The sequence below is a fragment of the Apis florea genome, unplaced genomic scaffold (genome assembly GCF_048593485.1).
Source record: "Apis florea isolate Af1SG1 unplaced genomic scaffold, ASM4859348v1 contig_3158_pilon, whole genome shotgun sequence".
Classification (NCBI taxonomy): domain Eukaryota; kingdom Metazoa; phylum Arthropoda; class Insecta; order Hymenoptera; family Apidae; genus Apis; species Apis florea.
In genome coordinates, this window is record NW_028256713.1 from 518031 (window position 1) to 537376 (window position 19346).

The 19346-nt window shown below is 26.6% G+C and overlaps 1 protein-coding gene and 1 long non-coding RNA gene across 5 annotated transcripts in view; one reads left to right on the forward strand and one right to left on the reverse strand.

Moving 5' to 3' along the window:
* sky (GTPase-activating protein skywalker) overlaps positions 1-19346 on the forward strand; it is a 38785-nt gene that overhangs the window by 9986 nt on the left and 9453 nt on the right. For all 4 annotated transcript variants that reach the window (XM_012495044.3, XM_012495046.3, XM_012495045.3 and 1 more), the window contains exon 2: positions 17742-18206. In XM_012495044.3, coding sequence (XP_012350498.1) covers positions 17840-18206 — 367 coding nt within the window. In that variant the 5' untranslated portion in view covers positions 17742-17839. The remainder of the gene's footprint in view (positions 1-17741; positions 18207-19346) is intronic.
* On the reverse strand, positions 12254-14864 carry LOC147657408 (uncharacterized). Its single transcript, XR_015292436.1, has 3 exons — positions 14440-14864; positions 14140-14362; positions 12254-12936 (listed from the first exon to the last, which is right to left on the reverse strand). It is a non-coding gene; the product is annotated as an uncharacterized LOC147657408 (long non-coding RNA).

Genomic DNA, 19346 nt, shown 5'->3' on the forward strand with positions numbered 1-19346 from the left:
TAGATGCGCGTTACATTCTTCTATCGTGCGTTAATAAACACATGAGCCAATCGTTGGTCAACTGCCAGCGATAGGGTGGTTTACCTCGTCCAGGTTAGTTTTAACATCGATTGCAAATGCGGTCGTGCATGGACCGGAAATTCATATGCTCGACATGCCTTCGTGCGGTTTATACACACAGATTCATTCTTAAAAAATGCCACGTGACTAGAAATATCCAATATGTAAATGAATTATAGATGTGTTCTTATAGATGAGGTTCATAGAACTCGTTGAAGGAAATTAATAAATTTGAGAAATATATACGCGTGCATAGGAATTAATAGCTTTTGGATTATTTTGGAAATCGATGGAACTTTTTAATTTTTTGTATGATTATAATGAAATGTAATTTATGAATTTAAATTTGAAAAGAATATAGAATAAAGTTTTAAATAATGCTCAATTTGCTCAAAATGTTTGCAATTTAATGCAAATAAATTATAGTAAAATAGAATTATAAATATTATTCGAATGAAAATTTAGTTGATATTTAATTAAAATTAAATTCCTGCTAATTGAATCCACTTATCTGAACATGAGCTATTATTTAAATGAGAAATCTCCACAAGTAGAGAGGAAAATTGAATTCTATTGTATCACTGTTTCTTAATCAGATAAGTAAAATTTTATCGAATTCTACAGAAAAAATTATTATTTTAAAAATCATTATTATTTTAAACATTTAACATAAGAAACATATTTTATTGATAAATAAATAAAATATTTTTTCTAAAAAAATTTTCCTAAATATTATAAATTCTAAAGTTAGAGAAGTTAAAATTCAATCTTTATAAATGTTGCTCTGAATCTTAAGTCAGAGACTAAGCAAATCATTATTATTATTATATTGTTGTACACATTATACGTTAAGTATACATAGATTTTCAGAACGTGGTTCTAAGGCAATAATGGCTTTAAGGCAATTCGTTCTAGAAAATGATCTAAATATAATATGCACTATTAACTATTTTGTAGAAGCAATTAATTCTGTGAAAAAGACCTTGAAATTGATAGAAGTCTTAGTTATCACGAAATATAGTAGTTACAATGAAAAATTAATTTTCCCTAGAAGCATAACTTAACGTAGATCAATTATTGAAACCGTGATTATAGTACGTATAGTATTTTCGTCATTTATGCTAGTATAAATATATTGTTGCTTTTAAATTAGAAGTACTTTAAGCATTAGTCAGAACGAGTAAAATATTCGTTTATGAATAAAACGTCTCATTCTAAACGAATAAAGTCGTTATTATTTAAATAGAAAATTACGCGGATATTATAAGTTAGGAGTGAATTGTAAAAAAATGAGTAAAAATAGTAGTTATTGTTGAAATTGATTTCTATTATCTTATATTTTACATTTTATAGTTTTCTAATTATTCTATTACGTGTATGTTACAATATCTAATCTAATTACAATATTTTATGATATTTATTTTTAATATTTTTACCAGATTTCTCATCTTTCTAACCTTTTTCAACGTGAAGATAATTTAATCTTAGAAATTAGAATATTTTTTTTAAAAGCAATTAAACAAAGGCTGTTTACTACTAAACATAGAAAAAAATAAGAGATTGATAAATGTAAATAGAAAAGGATACACTCGCAAGATGTAAAGAAAAAAAAGGGCGGGAGGAGGGGGGAGCGAAGAGATTAATAAACTCGAAAGAGATAAGAGAAAAAAAGATCATTGATAACAGAACGTCATTAGATTAGGCGAAATATTTTGCGTTTGTCGTTTAATATCGCTGCAATTATCTCTATTTTTACGCGAACAGACTTCTCGTTTATTTTTGTCACCACTAAACTAGAATGCACTTTACAACGCAATATTCGCGTTGATCGTGTCTATATAAAGTGGCTAGTGAAAAACATGAAATGAGTGGGATCTATCGCGGCATTTGCATAAATTATTCGTACCTGCGCTGACCCGATTCTTTTTTCTAGACAATGCTAGAATTCCTGTATGTGTCCACATATGTAAAATTATGAAGATTCATTTCTTCAAAAACATATATCTATTTTCTTATTATTTTCGAAATTAACTAAAAATTATTGTTTGCGTGGAGATAATAATTTAAAAGAATTTTTATATTTTTGTCATACGTATGGTAATAAAAAACTAAAAAATAAAAGCGTAGCAAGAAATAAGAGAAGATAAATGAGTGAATTTTACTGACGTATATTATAAAAAAATAACTCGAAAGTTATTCTTGCATAATCCCGTCACATGATATTTAGAAAGGTTTGATCTCATTTTATCACGATTGAAAATTCCCCTCTACGAACTTTTTCATTCATGCTTTGCCGAGCATAATGTTGCGTACAAAATATATAAACATAATAATGCTACGCAATATATATTACGTAGGATAAGATAATCTATTTTTCACAATATTACTATTACAGCGAGTCAATAATTAAAATTATTATATATATATATTATGATAATATATAATAAGCTAAATAATTTAAAATTATCGTAATATTTTTATAACTGAATTTATAAATTTTTATCTTAAAAATAAAGAATTTGAAATATTCATCATCTCAGTTTACACTATTTATATGCCATTTATAAGAATCAGTGTATAATTATGAATTGAAGAATTTAGTTTGTATAAACAGATTTCGAAATGTTTTTTACCAAAAGTAGTTAGGGGAAAAAGGTAATAGCACATTTAACGGGTCATTTCCTAGTTTCGAGGTCGATGCATCTCGGTTCATCGATCAACTATATTTACGTGCACGTTATTTACACGATCCGAGATTAAAAGGCATATCATCTCTGCATTGTCTGAGGCGGTTTTAGATGCACATTACACGCAGGGAATCTCGGAAAATAAGGAAAAGTCGTTTATATGCACTTTTTATATTGTGTATCGTGAAATCGATACAAAGTCGTTAGTCGTCAAGCTACAAACAGTATCTAACAATTACGTTATTTATTCTACAAAATTATCATTTATCTTCTCTATAGCGGTATAATTTTTCATGGTTGCTTATAAATGCTACGATTGCTTTTTATCTGAATCAGATTTAAAGATAGATTTAAGACTTCTAAATCTAAGTAGTTAATTGCGTTGCTTTATTGCACCAGATACAACAGATATTATTATAATCTCTGCAATATTGGTGAGATTTTAAGTGTTAAAAAAGCGATTTTATTACCTGATGTAATGCCATAATTGCATACAATGTTTTTCAGTTCATGGAATAAAATATCGTGAAGAATACTACGTTACAACAAATTTTTCATTCTTCCATTCTTTTTGACACAAAGTTGAAATTTTCTAGCAATATAATCTATTTTAATTTATAAAATATAACGAACTTGCTAATTACCTTTATTATCTAAAATATCTTGCTTATTTTTAGAAATATTGAAAAAACAAATATTAAAAATATATTATTGGCAAAAGTTAAGTTGGTTTCAAGAAGAACATAATATGATGTAATTATTTTTTTCTTAGGAGGACGCATCTTAGAGGTCATATTGAAAGTCAATTTTTAAATAGAATCGTATATTTCTTAATGCATAATCGTCTTTCTAGATACACCGCATTATTTTCTATAAAAAAAAAAAAAACTACTAAATCACTTGTAACAAAAGTCATTAGTTTTAAAGATATTTAAACATTGCTAAATATTCCTTAAAGTAATGAATTTTCAATTTACAAAGAAAACCAAGGTACATATTTCTTTTAAAAAAAGAATTTCTTCTATTAAAAAAACATACGATTCCGTTTAAAAAAATGAAGTTAATCTTCACAAATATTTTATATGTTCATCTTCATTGAAAAAATTAAATAAACATCAAAATATAACCCCCTTGAAACCTTCAATTCAACTTTTATTTAATCATTTTATTATAACATTTTTAAAAAATAAGCGAAATATTTTTAAAAGCAAGACACCCAGTATACTCCTAAATTCTCTATAATCAAATAAATTTTCAAAAAACGTTTAAAATTGTAAGAAGATAACAATTCGTATTGTAAAAGATAAATATATTAAAGATAAATATCTCTAGAGTTAAATAAATTGTCAAAGAATGATTAATTCTTGGTAATATGAATAAAAGATAAGTATAAAAGTAAATGCATCAAATTCCAGAAAAATTTCATGTACTACTTCTTCTAAAATTATATTCTCCTAAAAGCCGAGAAATCGAATTAAAAATTTCTCGAAGCTGTTGGACAAATTTCGCGCACTACCTTTGCCGTCTTATATTGTTCTAATAAAGAATCGTAAACTTTTATTTTGTCAAAAAATTTCGATTTTTGTATAAGGAGAATATAAATGGATAGGAGATGGCACTTTTTCAAGAATTCCGAGGCAGAAATTTTCTCGATTGTATGTAAAAAAATATAATTGGATAGGAAATGTTAAATTTTTTTGAAATTTTATTTCATGAAATAATTACTTACTTTTGCGCATTTATCTTTTGCAATCTTTACATTGAACGTTTCTTTTTTTTTTTTTTTTTTTTGATAATTTTAAAGAGTCCAGAAATATATCAGGTGTCTCGCGTAACTTTATATAGAATATTATTTTTGGAAAAATATTCCAAATGGTTAAGTTATGTGAAATTCCCGGTATAAAACAAACATGATCAAAATTATAATGATAACAATTTCAATCTTACATTTAATCTATCATTGCTCCATTGTTGTACATACGCTACAAAAGAAATATATTCTTTTAAATAAGAAAATAGCTTTTCGATAAACTCACCTATTATGTTCATATTGGTTGCTAGCCGTCCTGATATATATAGCTGATAAGCAGTTATTTACGTTGTTACGAGTGGAAACGAGTGTAGGCAGAAATCAATGGTAGGAAATCAACCAATAATATAAAAAATTTTTTGATAATGATTCGAAAAACTAGAAACCGAAAGTTGTTGTAAAATGATTATATTTTTTTTTAATGATATATTTCAAGTTTATTAAGATTATTAAATGTGCGGAATGTTAATCGATAGAATTGATCGAAAATACGTATAATCGAAGAACATATATAGAGATTCGTGTGCGAAATTTTATGGAGGAATAGTATATCGAAGTCTCTGATCAAAAGTGTTTGCAGGGTCTTCTCTGGTGGACGTTGTTGTTTTGTTTTAAATGGCTTCAGACTTATTCTTCCATGCAAATTCAATTATTTCTTATCTTTTTTTTTTTTCTTCTTTTTCTTCTCTTCTCCTTCTTGGTGCAATGATGTACGTCGAAGATTCGAAAAAAAAAAAAAAAAATCTGCTGATATTCGAAAAATCGATGGAGATCAATGTTTCCTTTCTATTGAGAAAAAGATTTTTCAAATTTTTATCTGGAATGAGGAACATTGATCATAAGATAAGAATATAAAATCATAATTAATAAATTGCAAGTTGTTTATAAATGTTTTTTATAAATGTTGATAATAATTTTGCAAATTAAAAGATTTTAATATGCAATAGCGTGATAATGATGTGAAATACGTAATGTGTCATGAAATGATACCGAGTATTATAGGCTTAAAAAATATAGATAGAGATATAGATTAGAGGAGCATTGATATATATTTATGGATAGATATGTAAATGTCACATGGCGTAATAGAAGGTTGACATAAAAGATTCGTTACACTCTTGAGACAATTGCTATCGTAATAATGTCAAGAATAAAAAATTATTTCAGATGACAGTAATGTATATTCGCATGTCGTCTAGCAGTCAACACGACAACATAATTAGCAAAGTCCATCGACTATCTTTTCATTGGAAAAATTCGTTTAAATTTAATTTGGCGAATAAATAAGATATATGAAGAATCGTGAATTATTATAATTAATTTTGATTTTAAAATCTTAAGAAGAATTTAAAATAGATTACACTTTCCTTTTGTTATTCTTCATAAAAATATTAACGTATCTCGTAATTGAATATCGTGAATACAAATATAATAATTTATTATTATACTTAATATTATAATTAATATAACAAATTATCAATTGATGATCAATAAATTAATTAATATAAATTATTTTATTATAAATATAATGTAAATTTTGCTATATAAGATTTCAGATGAATACATTTAAACTACAATAAAAATAATATATCATAATGTAAATGCATATTCCATTTATGATTGAAATTGGACCAAGTAAGTAATACTCTATAGATAGATAAATAATCCATGAACAGTCAACAGATAATAAATATCTGTTGAAAAATTATCTGTTACAAGAAAGAAAAATGATTAACACTATAATGTATTCAGGTGATGAGATATATATATATATATTAAGAAGAAGTAAATACCGAACGAAATGATATCCAACTAAGAAAACAGAAAAAAAAAAAAAAAAAAGAAAAGAAACGTAATTTATTGATAGACACAGTGGCAAAGAAAATGAGTAATTATGCTCGGTGATGTAATTTCATCTCGTTTGGCGATAAAAGTTAATTGTAATGAATTGATCGATGATAGTAACGAACGTTACAAACATTGTTTCTGGTAGTATAATGATTATTATGGAACGAATGTTTATGTTATATAAAATCGTTTTGCATAACCTTGGTATAATGAAAAAAAAAAAAAATATCCATAAAAATTATATATTTCATAACGGTGAAAGAATGAAGTGACAAATGATATATAGTATTATGTTTCTCGAATCTTATATCTATATTATATCGACAATTCTTCGTCAAATCCATTGACATTTAATGTTGATTAATTTTGTATTCTTATTATTTTGCCACTAGAACTACTCAAACTTAATAATAGATCTTTCAACATAAATAAAATATTACGTTCAAGATATATCTTCTATATCTTCTTAGAAAATTAATTCCTTTAGCATAACATCATCTTTATTTCGTTACCTATTATTGTCTCTACAGTTATTCGATGATGTGTTCAAATGGACTGCATGGTTTTTTTTTTTTTAATACATCTTCATCTTCATTTAACAACAGATCAAATAATGTAATTGCTGAAATAATGTAATGATAAATAATATTTTGCATAATCGTAAATATTCTAACAAATTCTAAACAAATAATCATCACAAATTATATATTCACAACAAGATTGATTTTTGTTATTACATTTTGAATAAATGTTAATTTATGATTATCCGTTCCATCCTTTTATTTAATTTAATTTTATAAATAATTCTACTTTATTTGCTTTTATATATAATCAAATATTTAATATTCATTCTAAGAAATTCATTGAATGGGATAAATAATTAATTCTAGATCGAAAAATTCCTTTATTTATTATAGAAAAAAAGATTTATATGTTCGCTTTCTAATAGACCACTAATAGGAACGAATTTACTTTCACGCTGCACTTACGTTTCCACGATGTTTGCTTTATAATTACTTGCACACGTTGTGATCACGATGATCGCTCGCAATGCTCAAATTAGATGTTAAGAAGCTCGAGTGCTCGCCAATACCACGGTTTATCTTTTAACTTAATTAGTTTGTAATTACATACTGCTTTTAAAGATGGAGATAGTCGAACACGTTCTACGCATTTTAATAAAGTTTACTTAAGGAATAAAAAGTTTTCTTATTCTTTCTCTCATCTTTTAGATAAATGTTGAAAAAAAAATGAAAATTATATATATTAAAACATGAATGTAGTGGTCGTGAAATGATTAAATTAATAACAAAAATATTGAAAATTAAGTTATAAAAAAGTAACTTGTGATAAATAATTTAATTTTTATAATTTTTATCACATAAATATCATAGTTTCGACCCATTTAACTTATTTGTCATTTACAATTTCACTTATTAATTTCTTTTACTTTTAATTTATTTCTCGTATAATTTTATGTTCTCTGAGACATGTTTTTCCAATCGAATGCAGTGAAATCAGGAATGCAGTGAATTATATGCATTACTTTCTTTTCTTTTTCTATGAACAAATTGTAGCAATTTGTATCGTAACTTTCCTTAATTTATTTAATTTTAAAGTAAAAACAAATAATTGGAATTTAAACGAATAACTTAAAAAAAAAAAAAAGAAAAAAGAAAAAAAAGAGTAATAAATTGAAACTGTATGCAATGTTAAAACATTAATCGTAGAAATATAAATCTTAAATATTACTAAGCTTGGACATTATTAATACGTTTTCTAATTGTTAAAAAGACTATTATGATCTAAATTGATAACATTTTTAAAGAGAACAATTATTTCTTCAAATATTTTCTCTTGTGTAAAAAATAAATTAATAAATAAGTAGGAAAAATAGAAATCATTTAATTAAAAAGAAAAAAAAATATCCATTTCTAAATACAAATTTTTTTAATCCAAAAATTTCAATATATATATATATATAATTTTGTATGAATTAATAAAAAATTAATAATATTTTTTTAACAATATTTTATTGTAATTACCTCATCATTTAAAAATTACTAAACGATATCAAATTGCAATAATTTCCTTTCGTATATCCGTTTTCTTTATTTGTACCAAATAAACTTCACAAAATATCGAGCAGAACGCGTTCAAAACTTCAAACGTTTCTCTTCCTGTTAACATCGGTGTCCGTGAATTATTGCACAATATCACCAATTCCTCTGTATTTCATTAAACACGAACGACTGTGTAATTATAGCTCGCTCGTGAATATAATATATATAATATATATAAATATATCCGTGAGTCCTATTTGCACACGATTATCGATTAAAAATCCAATAAACCGTGTTGACGTTACAACGATTATAAGCCAAAAATCAAATACATGTTAAACAGTTGTCCGACCAGTTATCGGCAGATCGACCGTCCAACGGCCTGTATAATCGATCATCGACACCGAAAACCGGATTATGCAATTGAGCCTTTATACACCAGACATTTAGGCCAATGTCACTTTGTTTTGATAAATTAATTGGATCTATTACGAAATTTCATGACGAGAATTTGGTCCTATTAATGTGAAGATTTTGATAAATGAATGCCACGAAATCTACTTTTTTTTCCTTTTTTTTTTTCTTTTCTTTTTTCTTTCTTTTATTTTTTTTTTTTTTATTGAAATGAGCATGAATTTTGTATTTTTATTATATATATATATATATATATATATATATGTATAAGTAAATTATGATACTTTATAATTACAATAAAAATAGAATATAATTAGAATATAATGAGTAATATAATAATATTAGAATTAGACATTAATAAATTAATGATAAGGATGGTATAAAAATAGTTAAACAAAAATAAAATTCAAATGAAAAGATTTAAATAAGAAAATCTTCGAAAAGCGTTTATCTTCCTTACATTTCATTCTATATCCAAAAATATAATAATTCTTAGTAAGTGCAATTATATAGTACATGGACAACATGTAAAAAGCGTGAAAATAACTACAATACTTATAATAGACGGATACATCTCATTAAAATAGCGCGATGTCGTATGAGACAAGGAAAAAAAAATACTTGGATATAGCGTGCGCACCTGGTATCATGTGATTTGGACCGATGCCATTGAGAACAAGTCTTCTGATGCGTTCCTATCGCGCTAAAGGAAAAGATTTCGAGCTCCAGTTTCGAGACGTCGATAAACTCGATCCATTTATTTTGTTCGACGATTTTCATTTATCACTATAACTCAATAAATCAATGTCTTCTAATCGTTCCTTTGTTCTTTTACTGTCGATTCGCATTCGATTCAATCCCATTAATCGATATAATTTCTCTCGATGAAAATTCATGCGATATGTTTGTACATAGTGATTCATACAAGTTACCAACGTAATTTATATTTGAACATTGAAAATATTCATTTTTTTTTTTTTTAATATAAGATATAAATACTGGATAAATATTATTCTTTTTAAATAGAAATCAAATAACATAAGTCGAGATAATTTATACGTTCTATCGTAAAAAAATTTCTATGATTTTTACTATTAAGCCACGATCGAAAATAGGGATATTTCTTTCTATTCGATTTGGTTGCATCTATACCGATAATGTTTCGATAATGTTTTTTATTTCTGTCTCGAACTGAAGAAAAAAATCTTCCTTTCGATATAAATCGATTATTTCAATGCGTCGAACATTATAGCACGTTTAGTGCTAACTCATTCTGGATAAATGTAATGCATATCTGTCCACTGCTGACTTGTAATCACTTTTAATTAGCTGATGACTGCCCTCTAGCGATGATGCGAATGAAACTACCTAAAATTTTAAACAACGAGAAGTATCTATATCATCTTTGCGGGAGATATCGATATTAGTTTCACGCTACCGTGTGCGTTTGTTTTTTTACACAGTCATAAGATCAGCGTGTAATTCCATCATAACAAAGTTGAAGTAGAGAAGAAATTCCTCGGTGCGTGCACCGCGTTGATCAATCTGATGCAACAGGAAAGGAAGAGAAATATATATATATATATATTTTGACAGATATTCAAAAAAATACAATAAAAATTTTCTAATGTGAATATTATATTATTATAGAATATTTTATGAGAGGAATTTTGTTTTTCTTCATAATTAAGTTACTTCTAGGGATTTGAAGTTTGTTGGTTATTATTTTTATGTTGGCATCCATCTTGTTTGACTTCTCATTTTCTTTAATATCATGACAAGTAACAATAATCTCAAAGGTGAGTTCAGTGACTTATTGTAACATGATAACGTAAGATTACGAAGACAGAATGAAGACAAACTAACTAATATCTCATATTATCGTCGTTTCACAATAAATCATTTTCAAGTTTCGATTTGTTAACGATTACAAATTACAATTGTTATTATTATTTAGTATTTTTTGTTTTAGAATTCTTTGGATAATCTTCAGATAAAATCAATTATTTATAAGGATTTTTTATATTTCAAATTATTATTATTATTACTATTATTATTACTTCTCAACTCTTGTTAATGGCCGTTATATTTAATTATCGAAAAAAATAATTGGCAATTAATTACTCTTGGCAAATTAAATTTTTTTTTTACAGTATCAACAATAATTAATGTTACCAGATTGAATAAAAAAAAAAAAACGTCTTTAAATGTTCATAAATTGTTCGTAGATCTCATAGAAAGCTCTGGCAAAAAATTCACGAGTAATAACGAATTATTCGTTAATCAAGCGCTAATGAAGTAATTGCACATTCCGTTCAACGAAGTATTGTAGCCGACAATCGCAAAGATTCTAGAAAATTGGCAATTAGAGAATTATTTCTGAGCAACGATGTCTGCTACATGTTATCGGCCAAACGCATAAGACACACTGCACATTATAATAACGCGCAGGCATAATGAGATTAACCTTATGCTAATTAACCTATGTCTGCTTTGAAACTGATCGTGTAATGTTTAGCCTTAGAATTTCTATTATTTCTCGACTGTTTTACGTAACAATTCTATTTTTTTTTTTTTTTTTTTTATTTTAAACATTTCGTTCTTAAAATATCTTTCCATCAATTTATTAAGAAAATTGTGATCGGATAGATTACCTACTTCATATCTCGTTCATAAAATTGAAAATGCAAAAAAAAATATTATAGCACTTTTCCATTGTTGAACCTATCGATTTTCTTTTCTAGGTCAGAAATTGTAGAATCAATCGATGCCAATTTCCTGACGCGTATTCCAGTTCGCGGAAAAAAATGTTTATCGCAATATCTACTTGATCATCGAAGAGATCATACGTTTGGCGAGCTAATGAATTATGCAGTGAATCCCGAAGGGGAATAAAATGATAACTCCGGTGGATCGTTGGAATCAAGGCTGCACGATGATATTAGCGAGTCGCGTACGCATATTTGGCACTCGCTTGCAATCGCAAAATTTCTCTAGCCAGACTAGCTTAACCACCGGTCGTTTGTTTTTTTGAATTCTCTGCCATTATTATGCAATAATTTCACTTATCTGTCATACTTATTATTTCTTGTAACATCTTGTTTTTATTTAAAAAAAAAAAAAAATTATGATAAAATATCACTGTATTTAATTGTATTAAAAAATTTTCTGATCGAATATATCTTTTCGTTATATATAAATGTAAAATTGTTTATATACATATGTAAATGTGTTTATGAATTACATATACTTATTTGTATTTTAGTATACATTTACTATTTCCAGATTTGAATCAATAATATACGTTGAATTCGTTATTTGATTAATATATACGGAAAGATATATAAATAATTCCTCAATCAAATAGAATATTCTTTATAAAAGAATTTTTTCCTTTATTCGAATAAAATTTCACTGATTACATTTATATTTGTAACGAAAAACAAAGATAAAGTATATGAATTAACCTTTTTAATAATAAAACTCAATTTTAAATTGATAGATTGATTAAAATTCATAAAAAAAATTATTCTCTTTTAAAAAATTTGATTACGATCTCTGGTTTTTCTTGTCGTTATTAGTCGTTACCCGATTATGAAATCGTAGCGATTTTTTTTCAGCAAACAACGCAAGAAGAACTTTATATATAACGTGTCCATATAATATCGAGGGACAAGATGATATCTTATTATTGTTGAATAAAATTATCATTATCGTGAAGTATAAAAGTATATACAAGATAACAATATGATTTTATTAAAAAGGGGAGAGGGATTTAACGAAAAATTCGAGGATAATTGATATTTCTCAGGTTGATCATCTCGACCTTCTTCTGAAACCGGTTATCATTAATTTTCCATGATAGTTCCTCATTGCCTCGTGCTCAACGTCATTGAGTTATTTTACAATGATAATATCCAATGAATACTGCATTTAAGCCATTTAATCTTAAATCAGATGGAAATCCTGTTAAATTACATCGCTATTTTCATAAAAATTTTTAAATCTTTAGCGAGTTTCATTCTAAATTGGTTTCATTCATATATAATTCATTCTGGAACAGAAAGATATTTCAATGAATTTAACATTAAGAATTATCTAGAAATTAGTCGGCTGATCTTATGATAATTCTTTCGCGATAAGAGACAAGATCGAATAGAGTAATAATGCGCAATTCTTCTTATAAATGACAGAATTGCGTTCTTTCTTATCTATCTCACTTAAATCATCTTTCGATCAATTATATGATATATCTACTTATTTGGACTCGACTTTCTCGAAGAAAAACGATTGGCTCATCGAGAGGGTATGGTTACTTATATCTTATTTACAGAGAAAATGTCACGTTACTTATTTTTCAAAAATTATTTTTTTTTTCTATTAATCATTGTATCAAATTGATATTTAAAATATGTAAAATAAATGTGTGAAACAAATTAATTAACTTTAGTATAATAACGTTTTTCTATGTAAATAAAGGAATAACTAATAAGATATGGTTAGGTATAATTTAACGAGTTGAACAATACTTATATTAATAATAGATAACAGAATATATGATTGAACATAAATATTGGCAAGATTAGCAATAAACATTGGAATTGTTTTATTTTTTTTTTTTTCTTTAATTCTGTATTTATGCAGATTATTCAAATATTATAGACATTTATTATAAATATCACATTTACAGATTCTTTTAAGCTTTTTAATAATTAAATAATGGAATCAATAAGATTGGATTATTTTTTGAAAAATTTTTACAAATTATCTTTTCATAATATATAATTATAATAAAAACAAATAAAAATTTCTTACTATAATACCATTTACTCATTACAGATAACTCATAGTGTACGTATAAGTATGGCTAAGAACGCTTTATTTGTTTGAGAAACTAATAGTAGCAGTATTCCTTGCAAAAATAAGCTGAAATTATACAACAATGTTTTTGCTTACACAAGCTCTGGTTAATAGGGATGCATTCATTATATTACATAGACACAAATTTATATATATCTAAAATTAGATGTCATTGAAAGATTATTTTTATTGATATAATAAATAAAATTAGAGATTAGGTAAGATTATTACAAGATATGAATCTTTAAGATATGATTTCAAATTTTTGTAAGTATGCGTGTATTCTTTGAATTTATAAATTAAAAAAAAAATATATATATATATATATATATAAAGATTTAAAAAAAAGATTGTACTATATATACTTATAGAGAAAAAGCATGCAATCGTTCATTACTTTATCGTACGCCTTTCATTATTATTCCGATTTGTATGTATTAGTCACTTGACAAACAGAAATCCACAAGAATCCGTGCAGAGAAATCCAATGGAGATGTGTCATCGAGTAACAACAGGCTGCATAGTCTAATTAAATACTCGGAATAGCGTTGGCAATTGTACCGTGCAATAATTGTTGTACTCGGCAGCGATCATCATCAGAATCGAAAGCGAGATTCCATCTGAAAGACGCACGTTGAATTACGAAGCGAACACCTCGTATCATGAGTTAATGGAATTATGCAAATTTGTCAGTTACCACGGCTGTAGGCTCGATCTTGTTTGCTTAGCGTATTCAACAATGCAACGTTGGCGCGTTCGCGTGTTTGCCCTCGTCTCCAATGAGATATATTTATACTATCAAGTGGTTCGAGCGTTTCAGAGTTGCAATAATATTTATCTGCCGCGGCAACCGCGAGTCTCCAGTCTTTGCACTCGCGTGGTGTTCATCCCGTGAAATAGGAATCCGATCGTCGAATACATTGTATGAATTTTATGTAAATTATCGTGCGTTATATCGAATAATGATAATAATAGATGCCTGGTTTTATACAACACATTTTCATACACCGTCTCGTTATTATTAATTATCGACCAGTATTAATCGGGAATTTTCTTTTTTTACCGTTGAAATCTTGCAATTTCACTGTTCTTTATAATTTAAATTGATAAACAAATGTTTAATTATCATTTGAACGATAATAGATTTTCATTAAAGTGTAAGCAATATAATGATTTGTTATTCTTAGAAAAATGATATTTTTGTTACAACGTAGCGTGAAATAATTGACGGATATAAGAATCTTTCCGCAGACATACATTGTATAAAATATATCTTACTACGTTGCAAACAAAATAATTCTTAAAGCGTTTTTCAAACACATAAATTTTACTTTATTTGAATTTTTTAACATTTGTTTATCATTAATAATTTGTTTACGGTTTACGGTTAATTCTATATACTGTATGTAAAGGATTAAACACGCCTGATAAGGGAATTCCGTTTGCTGTTCAGCCTCCAGGCATAATGAGCATCGTCATAAAAGGCTTTATCTGCCGAGCAGTCTCTCTGCGGATTGTGTACAGTAATATTCTCAAATCGCACATGCTGTATTGATAAGAATTAAACATGTTTATGGATGCAAGATAACTCGCGCATTTTATTAATAACTATTAAGTATACCAAGACAGATTATCGTAGCTCACGGTTTTGCATCTGGCTGCTTTGCTTATTATTAGAGACAGCTTTAACGAGGCTAATTATAGGCGATATTATATATCCATTGTCTCCTGCTGGCTTACTCCTTTAGAAACATGTCGTTATCGAGGTCATTGTCTGATCGACACTCTTTTCCCCGCATAAAGAGAACTTTACCACCATGCTTTTTAACTAGCACCATTCGATTCACATTCTATATGCATTATATGCAGGATAACAGGTTAACATTTGACAGAAAGTTGATATCATATATGTTGCCGGAATTTTAACTTATTATCAGTTTTAAATAATATAATTTTCAATGTATCTTATAATATATTTCTTAAAATATAATAGATATTCTTTCTTTTAAGATTCTTAGAAGGACATACATTTATTTCTTATTATCTGTGGTATTTTTTTTTTTTTTTTTTATTTATTATATCATGAATAATTAAATAAAAAGTTCCGTGCAAATGATTTCCATCGTTTGGACACATGAGAAGTGACACTTGGTTGCAAGTCTTGTTGATATTGGCATCTTTACAGAAGACAATTGATTTCGGTTGCAAAGTAACCGACGCATCGCGATAAATCGACGTCAACGAAAAGTATATTGCATATGGTAACACGAAGGATGCATTGGCTCAGATAATTCGCTTCGTTTGAACGATTATAAGTACATCGCGACCTAAGCGATGATGACGTTTAACTACGGTCATGATTATTATGGGAATGTTTACGGAAGATTTTTGGAAATATATTTTGTCGTCGTTCAGTCTTGAACTTTAATCATGGAAAAATAATTTTTCTGAAATAATACAAATGATTGGAAAGTTATACAATTTAATAAGATTACAAAATCGTTAGTACTCTTGTAATAAAAGATATACATGTTCATTATTTTTGAATCTTGGATAAAAATGATTTTGTGCTTTTGATACTATGAATTTTTCTTTTCTTTTTTTTTTTTTTTTTTTTATAATGATATTTCACTGTGGATAATTATATCGTGCGTAGGAGGCAAGTTCAAGAACCACGTTTATGATGCAGTGGAATATTGTTCAATCGAATGTTCGATTATCTGTACAGTGCCATCTAGCAAAGGGAAACAAACATTCTGTGTTTACGCCAACTTATGTGTTCATACACGCTGGCTTATCACTCTGAATTCGTCGGTATAGCAGTGTGTGCAACACCAAGATTAGACTAAATTAATTTGAATACGGTATTATTGTACTTGAAATATTGATCAAAGGAATTATATAATCGATAAGTTGTAATTTGTGAAAAGTAAAAAGTAAAAAGTAAAAAAAAATAAAAAGTGTAATAATTTGTAATACAAATTTAATAGAAATTGTTTGAATTAATTGTGAATTAATTAAAGTTTTATATATTTATAACTATATTAATTATAAAAATATATACACAACAATATTCATACTAAAAATTTTCCACCTTCAATAACAATTTAAAAATAGATATCAAAACATAGTATTTTTATATATGAGTGTAGTAAAATATGTATGACGTATTTGGCTTCTTCTTGAAGTAAATAGAATTATATTCATAATATAAAATTTAATCAACAAATATAATTATATAAATAATAATTAAATAATAATATCAACCAAAATTTTTATCATAAATATCTATTTACTTATATTTATTTAAATTATTAATCATTACATGTAATTCAATATTGATTGTAAGCTTCTTTAGTATTTAAAATAATTATATTGCAAAAAATCTATTTAATATTTAATAACATTATTTATACATATATATTTCTTTTTTTTTTTTTTTACTTCCTCTTATTTGCTTTCATCGCATTAATTATTAATATATTTTTCTCTTTATAATATTGTTTAATGATTACTTTTAAAAACAAAAAAAAAAAAATAAAAAATCAAATAAAGGCACTGATATTTTTAATGTCAATAAATTCTAACCTTGTTTTTTACGATAACTTCTTCACATCTCGTGTAAATCGATCGAGAGATTCCTATGTTATGTAATTTAATGAACTGAAATAAAAAGTAATAAAAGTTAATATTAATAAATTAATAAATATAAAGTAAAATAATAATATGATAATAATAAAAAGAGTAAATAAAATAATAAGTAATAAAAAATAATTTATATCATATATCTGCCTATAAAATTGAAGAGAGAAAACAAGAAAATAACTTTATTGAAAAAATTTATTTTTCAATAAGAAGACTAAAGAAAATTTAACCGGTGTTTTAATTCAATAACTAGGAATTGTAAATTAAATTAATAAACATTTTATCTTTTCCCTACTGTAATATAATTCTACATTTCTATTTTTTTTTTTTTTTTTTTTTTTTTCTTAATTTCAGATGAAAATAGAAACATCACAGGACATGACATAAATATTAATATAAAACATACGGGGAACGGCATCATGAAGAATCTCGCGCCGTAGTCGCCGCTTGCAATGTTAGTCACACAGACACCCTCCTCGACGGACAATCTGCCGAATATGCTGCCGGTACTCGAGGAGGAGGCGGATGTCGATGTTGACGATGCTTTCCCGCCACACGTTGACGCGACGAACATCATCATACAACCGGAGTCGCCCACCAGCAAGAAGCAGGCGCTGAAGACCTTCAACGAGGTCAACGCGCTCCTCCAGGCCGGCAGGAAAAGGGAGGCTAAGTTGATCATAAGGGAAAATGCGTGGCCATTGAACAACGGGATCAGGACGCAATTGTGGCCAGCCCTTTGTCAGCAACACGCACATGGGAAGAACATGCTTGATGGATTCTATTGGGACATGGTCAATCAAGTGTTTGGAACTACAGGTTTGTTTTTGAATTGACATTACATATTTATATTATCAATTAACACTAATATATTGCGTAAAATTATATATATATATATATGTGTGTGATATGTTGTAGTTAAAAATTTACAAGAAATTGATGTTTCTTTAATTTAGAGTTATGAAGTTATATATAAAATATTTGCTATTCTAATAATAACGAACTGAAATCTGTATAGATATGTATTATTAGCGTCTCTATATGTGAAATATATTTGTCGTACAACGAGAATATTTTTTGGCTAAAATTTTGTCATTGCAAAAATTATTATGTTTCAGATAGAAAAATCTTCTTTCTTGTCCATTAAATTAAATGTATAAATAAATATTTTTATTTCTTACCTAACATTTTATCTAAATAGAATGATTTATCGCTTTTTCTTCTTTGCTTAACTAAAATATATTATTAAATGATACAACGCAATAAACTTCCTGAATTATTATAACATTTATTATTGAATAAATTTGTGTAATTGTCATGCAGCCTACTATTTTATAATAAATTAACTTAACATAAATTCAAGTACAGTTGCATGTTTTCATTAGATAAACCATATGTTTCTTTAACCAGATCTTATCGGTTACATAATATTTAACCCTACCATTTGAGGGTTAAGTCAATTTAGAATTTTTGCTGTAAAAACTAGATCATAATTATCTTACGAATGTATCAAAATTGCTTGCCTTTACAATTTTCTAGTAAATAAAATTAGGAATAGGAAAAAGGCTGCTGATTTAATAATTTAATAATTGATTAAATTATATTATTTTTTATCGGGAAAAAAGGTTATTTTAAAATTTATTTTCTTTATATAATGAAATATAGATTATAATTTTTCTTTGGCTAGAAAAAATATGAAAGACAAAAATACAAATGTTCAAAATGTCCTACATATCGCAGCTGTACATTAAACCTCCTGTTCATAATGTAAATACAGAGTGTATTTCTGTGATCTAAAGCCAGTTTTCATCCATTTACTTTTCACGCTATTGCTTGTTTCTTAACGGTCACCAATATTTATAGAATCTTGATTGACTGCAACAGTTATTATTACACGTTATAATGTATAGGTTTTTACAAGATGTGATGACATATAGCAGTATTAATTTAAAAGATGAT